This window comes from Eptesicus fuscus, chromosome 5 (assembly GCF_027574615.1).
Source record: "Eptesicus fuscus isolate TK198812 chromosome 5, DD_ASM_mEF_20220401, whole genome shotgun sequence".
NCBI lineage: Eukaryota > Metazoa > Chordata > Mammalia > Chiroptera > Vespertilionidae > Eptesicus > Eptesicus fuscus.
This window is the reverse complement of record NC_072477.1, coordinates 75860249-75869817: the sequence shown is the minus strand read 5'-3', so window position 1 is coordinate 75869817 and position 9569 is coordinate 75860249. Positions and strand designations below refer to the sequence as shown.

Below are 9569 nucleotides of genomic sequence, written 5' to 3'. Positions count from 1 at the left end.
ATGCAAATGGTGCATTAAATGCTTCAATCAAAACACATATGGTGGAGAAACCAAGATGGCGGCATAGGTTAAACACCTAACCTGCAGCCGGGCACAACAATTTCAAAAATACAACTAGAGGTCAGAACGGACATCGTCCAGAACCACAGGAAAGTTGGTGGACTGAAATGCCCACAGCTGGGGGGAAGGAGAAGGCCACGGGGACAGTCGGGGAAGCCGTAAAAGCCTGAGGTATGGAGAAACGGGCGGAGACACGAGCACACGCGCCTGCGGGGAGGATGGAACCGGAGAGGAAGGGATGGCTGATGACCTGGCCGGCGTTCACTGGCAGGAAGGAGATAAAGGCTCCGGAGTGCGCTGAGCGCCGGCTCCGATTGCACTGAACCCCATTCCGGGCGAAACCCTGGGAAACTCACTCACTTTCGCAACTCCGCCGCCCCCGCAGGCCGCCTGGCCCGGGACGCTGGGGACGCCGCCGCAGCGACGGCGCCCGGAGCCCGGCGGCCTCCGCCTGGTGCCGTGGGCCGCGCGCCCCACACACCGGACGGAGGCCCGGGCGCCCTCTCCGTGCACCTCCCGGCGGCGCTAGACTTCAGTAGAGTTGACTGAATTCAAGGGATTAAGAAGTATAAATTAGGGGGACGCCGCGGCGGCGACATTCGGAACGCGGCGATGGCGGTGCCTGGAGCTCGGCCGCCCAGCGCCCGTCCCAGCCGCGCGGCCCTCACGCGCCTGGTTCCGCGGGACGTGCGCACCGCGCACCGGATGGAGGCCCGGGCGCCCTTTCCATGCACCTCCCGGCGGCGCTAGACTTCAGTAGAGTTGACTGAAATGAAGGGATTAAGAAGTACAAATTGAGAAGTTTGAAAAAGATGGCGGCGGAGGTTAAAGGCTGTTCTGTTGCCTCGCACCCAGCGAAATCGGAGGGGATGAGGTGTGGAGGTGCGTGGGTCTGGCTGGTGGCGGGGGAAAGGGGCTTTTGTTCCAAACCTAAGGGAGATTAGCTCTCCATCACCCTGAAACCCATCTTCTGGCGAACCCCGGGAGACCCAGATGCCTGCGGGGAGAGGCGGGACTCTTGCGGAGGTGCGCCCAGCAATCAGTGTTTGCTGCGCTGGAGTGCGGAACGAGGGACTTAGATACGTGGAAGGCAGAAGGACCAGACTCACAGCCATCGCGGCTCGCCGCACCATGGCCTGTTGGCGCCCTGAGACCCCGCCCCGCCCAGGGACCCGCCCCGCACGTTTTGAAGACCTGCCCCGCAAGTCTTACAGGCACACCTGCGCCCCAAGCAACAGCTTATGCATGTGGGTGGCCTGCCCTCTGGCAGCGGACCAGATGATCTGCTGTTCTAGTCGGACTGCTCCAGGGCCACTCAGACAGGAGGAAGAAACGACAGTTTTTGCTGTAATCCTTGCTGAGTGCCTAAGGCAGTAGCTGATCTACACCCCATTGGAGACCCAGAAACGAGGGCATCTAGTGGTCTGTGGGAGATGACACCAGATTTCAACCACGTACATAAGGGACACATTCAACGGGAATATTCAGTGAGCGCCAAAGCTTTGCTGCACCAAGACCCGGCCCATAAACGTGTCTCCTGCACAGCAACTCTTCCTTTATAGACAAAGAGAGCCCCCCCAGTGACACCAACAACAATCAAGACTTAACTATACAAAGGAGGACCAAGATGGAGGCATAGGGCGGAAGCCTGATTGTTGCCTACCACAACAACTTTGAGACTATGACAAGAGAGCAGAGCAGACACCATCCAAGACCACCATAGGGCTGGATGAGTAGATGCTCTACAACTAGAATAAAAGAGGGGTATGTGGGATGATGCTGATGCCGGTGACCCAAAGACCACACTTTAAGAACTACGGCTCAGGCGACACAAAAGAACTATGGCTCAGGCGATACAACAGCGGCCTGGAACGTGCTCGGCGCAGTTCCTCCGGCAGTCTCCGGCTGAGGGGACGGCTCCACTGACAGCCAAGCACGGACAGACGAGCCCCTATGAGACATGGGGTGGGAGACTCCGCGCTTGCTGACCTCTGAGTCCGTCAAGAATCTCAACGCCCCGGAAGCGGCCAGGTGCGCATGCTCGGCGACCGGCCACTGATGCAGACCCAAGGGCCGATGCAGCGACGCCAGACGGGCCCACCGCCATGCACCGGGTGCACCGGAGCTTCGCCGAGCCGCCGCCCGACGAGTTCTGCAGCAGCCATACTGGAGCTCTGGAAGGATGGCCAGGGGAATTGCTGAGGGGGGATTGACCGGCAGGAATTGGGATCGGGAAGACGGGGCCCCGCTGAGACCCGGGTGCGGGTGGGGTTGCGCGCCTCTGGGCTCGGGTGTGGTCACACGCCTCTGGGTATAAGTGAGGCCTCACGTCCCTGGGTCTAGGTGAGGCCACATGCCCCTGGGTCCAGGTGAGGCCGGACTCCGGGTCCGGGTGAGGCCAAGTGCCCCTGGACCCGGATGACGCTGGATCCCGTGCCCGGGCGAGGCCAAGCGCCCCTGGGTCTGGGAGAGCCCACACACCCCTGGGTCCAGGCGAGACCATGTGTCCCTGGATCCGGGTGAGGCCTCGTGCACCTAGGCCCGGGTGAGCCCAAGTGGCCCTGGGTCTGGGAGTGGCCAAACGTTCCTGGGTCTGGGTGAGACCATGTGTCCCTGGATCCGGGTGAGGCCTCGTGAACCTAGGCCCGGGTGAGGCCACGTGCCCCTGGGTCGGGGAGAGGCCAAGCGTCCCTGGGTCCGGGTGAGACCATGCGTCCCTGGATCCGGATGAGGCCTCGTGCACCTAGGCCCGGGTGAGCCCAAGTGGCCCTGGGTCTGGGAGAGGCCAAGCGTCCCTGGGTCCGGGAGAGACCATGTGTCCCTGGATCCAGGTGAGGCCTTGTGCAACTAAGCCCGGGTGAGGCCACGTGCCCCTGGGTCTGGGAGAGGCCAAGCGTCCCTGGGTACGGGGGAAGCCAGATCCTGGGTCCGGGTGAGGCCGTGCGCCCCTGGATCCATCCGGGTGAGGCTGGGTCCCAGGCCCGGGTGAGACCACGCACCCCTTGGGTATGGGTGAGGCCACGTGCCCCTTAGTCCGGGTGACGCCGTGCCCCTGGGTTCGGCCGAGACCAAACCAGAGGGAGTCGGACCTCCATTACCACCATTTGTCCACCATCCAGAGCTGAGGGGTCAGTGCTGACATGTACACATAAGGAACTACTGGACATCGAAATTGGGTCTCAAAAGAACTGTTGGTCCAGGGGGAAGCTCGCTACAGATTGATTCATTTGCCTGTCAGCATAAATATTATTGCTCGTCTCACATTCAGTTCTTATTAGTATATATCTAGTGACATATGATCTCGTTCATCTAGAGGAAATGATGAACAACATAGACTGAGGAACAAGAACAGAACCAGAAGCAAGGAGGCATCGATCGGACTATCGGGCCTCAGAGGGAGGATAGGGGAGGGAAGGGGGAGGGTGGGGGGAGGGGGAGAGTTCAACCAAAGGACCTGTATGCATGCATATAAGCCTATCCAACGGTTAAGTTCAACAGGGGATTGGGGCATGCGTGGGGAGAGGGGTGGGATGGGAATGGGGGGATGAGGACAAATATGTGACACCTTAATCAATAAAGAAATTTAAAAAAAAAAAAACACATATGGTGAGTGATGGGTCACAAAACAAGACTCTTACATATGCTGTCTACAAGACTCACTTCAGATGGAAAGATGCACACAGACTGAAAGTAAAGGGATGGAAAAAAAATATATCATGAAGATGGAAACAAAACAAATCAAAAAGCTGAGGTAATAATATGTATACCAAACAAATAGACTTTAAAACAAAGGCTATAACAAGATACAAAGAAGGACCCAGCAACTACACTTCTGGGCATTTATCCAAAGAAACCCAAAATGCTAAATTGAAAAGACAGATCCATCCTTTTGTTTATTGCCACATTATTTGCAATAGCCAAGACATGGAAGCAACTTAAGTGTCCATCAATAGATGAATGGATAAAGAAGTGGTGCATATATACAATGGAATATGATTCATTTAAAAAAGAATGAAATCTTGCTATCTGCAACAACATGGATAGACCTCGAGGATATTATGATAAGTGAAATAAGTCAGAAAGACAAATACCAGTTGATTTAACTTATATGTGGAATCTAAAACACAAAATAAGCAAGTGGAACAGAAACAGATTCATAGATACAGAGAACATTTTGATGGTTTTGAGATTGAAGAGGAGTTGGGGGATGGGTGAAAAAGGTGAAGGGATTTAGAAGTATAAATCGGTAGTTACAGAATAGTCATGAGGATGTAAAGTACAGCATAGGGAATTCTATCTAATAAAAGAGTAATATGCAAAATGACCATCACTCCAACACACAAGATGGCTGCCCCCATGTGGTCAAAGATGGCCACCCCCATGTGGACACAAGATGGCCACCACAAGATGGCTGGCAGGGGAGGGCAGTTAGGGGTGACTGGGCCGGCAGAGGTGGGCATTTGGGGGGGGACCCAGGCCTGCAGGAGAGGGCAGTTGGGAGGGACCAGACCTGCAGGGAAGGGAAGTTGGGGGAACCAGGCCTGCAGGAGAGGGCAGTTGGGAGGGACCAGGCCTGCAGGGAAGGGCAGTTGAGGGGGGAACAGGCCTGCAGGGGAGGACAGTTAGGGGCAAACAGGCCTGCAGGGGATGGCAGTTGGGGGCAATCAGGCTGGCAATGGAGGGCAGTTAGGGGTTACCGGGCCAGCAGAGGAGGGCAGTTAGGGGCAATCCGGCCGGCAGCGGAGTAGTTAGGCATCTATCAGGCTGGCAAGGGAGTGGTTAGGGGGTGATCAGGCTGCTGGGCAGAAACGGTTAGGAGCAATCAGGCAGGCAGGCAAGTGATTGGTTGGGAGCCAGCAGTCCTGGATTGTGAGAGGGTACAGGCTGGGCTGAGGGACACACACACACCACCCCCCCACCCCCACCCCCACCGGGCCTCTAGTATAGTCAATAACATTTAAATAACTATACATGGTATCAGATTTATCAAGGTACTAGATTTATCGGGGTGATCACTTCATAAGTTATGTAAATGTCTAATCACAGGGCTGTATACCTGAAGCTAATATAGTATTGTACATCAACTGTAATTTTAAAAAGAATAATGTTGCCCTAGCTGGTTTGGCTCAATGGATAGAGCGTCATCCTGCTGACTGAGGGGTCCCAGGTTCAATTCCGGCCAAATAAAAATACAAAGAATATTAGAAATAATAAGGAAATCACTTTTTTCCCTAAGAGCTGGGTTGTTGTTGTTTTTAATTTATTGGGGTGACATTGGTTAATGTGACCATATAGGTTTCAGGTGTGGGTTTCTATGTTACAAGATCTGTATATTATACTGTGTGCCCATCACCCAAAGTCAAATATGAACACAAAGGACCCCCTTCACTCTGGCAACCACCACACTGCTGTTTGTGTTCCTGAGTTTTAGTTTTATATCCCACATGTGAGTGAAATCATAGTTCTTAGCTTTTTCTGACTGACTTATTTCACTTAGCATGATGCTCTCAAGGTCCATCCATGTTGTTGCACATGGCAGTATTTCATCCTTTCTTATGGCTGAGTAGTATTCCATTGTGTATATGTACCACATCTTCTGTATCCAGTCCTCTATTACAGGACATTTTGTTTGTTTCCATGTCTTGACCATCATGAATAATGCTGCAATGAACATAGGAGTATATGTATCTTTATGAATACACTAGTAGCCCTGCACACGAATCCGTGTGCTAGTAGCTCACTACCACCCTCCAGGAGCTCTCCGCCTGTTGCCCCTCCCTCCTGTAATTCCCCCAACCCCTCCTCCCACCCCCCTTCTTAGCTTGTTGCCCTGTCCCCTCCTGTAGCTCTCCACCGTCCACTTGTAGCTCACTGCCCCACCCTCCTGCTGATCCGTGATCCGGTCGCTAAGTGGTCGGTGGTTATGCTTCATGGCATAACAACCATTTGCATATTACATCTTTATTATATAGGATGTTTTCAAGGTTTTTGGGTATATACCCAGGAGAGGGATTGCTGGGTCGTATGGTTGCTCTATTCTTAGTTTTTTTGAGGAATTGCCAGACTGCTTTCCGTAGTGGTTATACCAGTCTACATTCCCACCAGCAATACATGAGGGTTCCCTTTTTTCCACAGCCTCTCCAACACTTGTTATTGCTTGACTTGTTGATAATAGCCACTAACAGGTGTGAGATGGTATCTCATTGTAATTTTCATTTACATTTCCCTAATTGCTAGTGAGGTTGAACATCTTTTCATATATCTATTGGCTGTTCTTATGTTTTCTTAAAAGAAGTGTATTTTCAGGTCCTCTACCCATTTTTTGATTGGATTGTTTGTTTGATGTTGAGTTTTATGAGTTCTTTATATATTTTGGAAATTAAACCTTTGTCAGAGCTACTGTTTGCAAATATGTTCCATTTGGTTGGCTGCTCTTTGTTTTGTTGTCAATTTCTTTTGCTGTACAGAAGCTTTTTAGTTTTATGTAGTCCCATTCATTTGTTTTTGCCTTTATTTCCCTTGCCTTTGGGGTCAAGTTACAAAATGTTCTCTACGACCAAGGTCCATAAGTTTGGTAGAGACTCACCTTCAAAAGTAGCAAAATTTAATTCAATGTAAATAAGTAAAGGCTTAAACACATTGAAAATAAATAGGGTGCACAAAAATATGTATACACACACTTTGAATAATTATAAAAGCAGCGTTTGGTAAAATAAATTTCATTTTCAATAAATTTGAGCTATGAGCTGTTAAAGTGCGTATACATTTTTTTGGAACACCCTGCATTTGAGAGCAAGATTGAAACCAGTGTAATGTATAAAACACAGGTATGGTGTATAGCTTCCCAGAGCCAGTAACCCACAGAACAGTACAAATCAAGAAAGTAAGTTCACTCTCAACTATAACCTGTTCCTAAAAATGAGTCTGTGCCCAAATTATGTTCTTTTACTGGTGAAATCAGAAACCTTCTCTAAACTTTTCCGTGTTCTTTTTCCTTACATGTTCCACCATGATCTTTTTCTTTATTTGAGTAATAGTTAACAAGTCCCTCTCTTTCATGCACAAGTCTGAATTGCTGCATGCCATTTCACCTAATGATCTTGTTTATTTTTTGCTCTCTCATTGAAGATTTGGCCATGATTATATGTGCAATCCCAAGACCATCATGTACACGATTTCACGCCAAAAACTTGTCTCTGTCTGAGATGCTTGATGGCACTTTTTACTTCCTCATTCCTCAAACTGTAAATGAGGGGATTCAGCAAAGGGGTGATCACCGTGTAAAAGACAGATACCACCTTGTCAAGGGAGAAGCTGGTATCGGGCCGAGTATAGATGAAGATACATGGTCCAAAGAAGAGGGCAACCACCGTGAAGTGAGCTGAGCAGGTAGACAGGGCTTTCCAGCGCCCTTCTGCTGACTGTTTTCTAAGAGAAACCAAGATGACTGTGTAGGAGGTGACCAAAGCCAGGAAACAGGTGAGGGAGATGATTCCACTATTGGACACCATCAGCATTCCTGTGAGATATGTGTCTGTACAGGCCAGCTTGATGACAGGAGGCACATCACAGAAGTAGCTGTCAATAATGTTGGGGCCACAGTAAGGCAGACGAATGGTCAAGAAGGTCTGCACCAGAGAGTGAACAGTACCCCCCAACCAGAGAGCAATGACAAGCTGTATGCAGACCCTCATATTCATCACACTGGTGTAGTGTAATGGCGTGCAGATGGCTATGTAACGGTCATAAGCCATAATGGTCAGCAGAAAGATCTCAGCACAGGCAAACAGATGGAGGAAGAAGAGCTGTGCGATGCAATTGTCAAAGGAAATGGTCTTTCTCTTTAAAAGGAAACCCTCCAGCATCTTGGGCACAGTGACAGATGAGTGGCAGATGTCAATAAACGACAGGTTGCTCAGGAAGAAATACATAGGGCTATGGAGATGTTCAGTAAAGATTATGGTGACCATGATGAGAATGTTCCCCCAAAGAGTCAGCACATATATGGCTAAGAATGCCATGAAAAATAATACCTTCAGTACCCAGTTATCAGTAAGTCCCAAGAAGACAAATTCAGTCACTCTTGTTTGGTTTAGTGCATCCATCCACTGAGGTTTCTGAGGGACCTGGGTGGGAAGGAGGTAGAATAAAATCTAATTTAGCTCCACTGTTATAGGAATGGAACTAACTGAAGTGACTCTGCATTCCTATCTGAATTGCTTATTTCTTTTTAGAGCATTTATAATTAAGACCGATTTAATAATAATTGTTACAATATACCCACCATGTGTCAGGAGCCATTCCAGACACTTTATATCCACAATTCTATTTAACAACAACCACACCCTGACATAGGCATGACTGTTCTGTCTTGCAGATGAGATAAGTGAGCTTTGCAAGAATAAATAAGTTGCCCAAAATCCCTAGTCACTAGTTAGCTAGTTCTTTTCATTTTAGTCTAATCCGTAGATACCACCAAATTAATATTCAAAACACAACTCCCAGATAAAAGCATTCATTGTTTCACTCTTCCTATCAAATTAAATGTACCTTCAAAGCCTGCAACAGTCTGCTGCACATTAATTTCCCCACGATGGCATCCCTTCTTTCCCCCTATGCATTCTTTCCTCCAGCCAAGCAAGTTACTATGCTTCAGCCATGCTGCCTCCACCTACTTACTTTCAAAATCTTTGTCTCTATTTATTGTTTCCTCTGCTCAAAAAACATACCCTCTAATCAAATGTACTCTCTTCACCTCATCACTGATTATTTAAATATTATTCATCTTTCAAGTCTCTCAAAGACCAATACCTTTCATGAAACTTTCCTGACACAATCAAATCTTATCTCTTCCTTTCCATATTTTTTATATGGAATTTAACTGTAAAAGAAAAGAAAATATTTGGCTTTGCTCCCCATTAAGTTGGCATTTTCTTTTTTATATTTTTTTTATTGATTTCAGAAAGGAAGGGAGAGGGAGAGAAAGATGGAAACATCAATAATGAGAGAGAGTCATTGTTCGGCTGCCTCCTACACGAGCCTGCAACCCCGGGCATATGCCTGACCGGGACTGCAGCCTCCTGGATCATAGGTCAATGCTCAACCACTGAGCCACAAGGACTGGACAAGTTGGCATTTTCTTTAAAAGCAATAACCACATATGACTTATTCCTTGTAGCCCTTAGGATGGTTACTTGCACACAGTAGGTATGTAAAAATGCTTTTATTTGACTGAAGTAACCTGAAAAAGAATCCAACCCTTCCTTCACAGTAGAGCTAATAAGTAACTAAAACATAATTTTTTTAATTTTGCAATATGATTTGTCCCTGAGGACATATTATTTTATAAATACTAATGTTATATTACCCATAATTTTCTATACTGATGGGCTGGCCAAAAACTATAACAGGGTTTAGGAAATAATTACCACAAATCATAAAAAATACTTATATTTTTGATTCAATTATTTCACTTGTAGGAATCTCTTAAGCATTCTAACTATGAAAAA

At 48.3% G+C, this 9569-nt stretch overlaps 1 protein-coding gene across 1 annotated transcript; it reads right to left on the bottom strand.

Moving 5' to 3' along the window:
- Positions 1-7223: 7223 nt before the first annotated feature.
- LOC103302769 (olfactory receptor 1509) lies at positions 7224-8165 on the bottom strand. Its single transcript, XM_008159821.2, has one exon. The coding sequence runs from the start codon at positions 8163-8165 to the stop codon at positions 7224-7226; it is 942 nt and encodes a 313-aa protein (XP_008158043.2).
- Positions 8166-9569: the final 1404 nt, after the last annotated feature.

Coding starts and splice junctions, on each gene's coding strand:
- LOC103302769 (XM_008159821.2), bottom strand. CDS start 8,165: ATGGATGCACTAAACCAAACAAGAGTGACTGAATTTGTCTTCTTGGGA.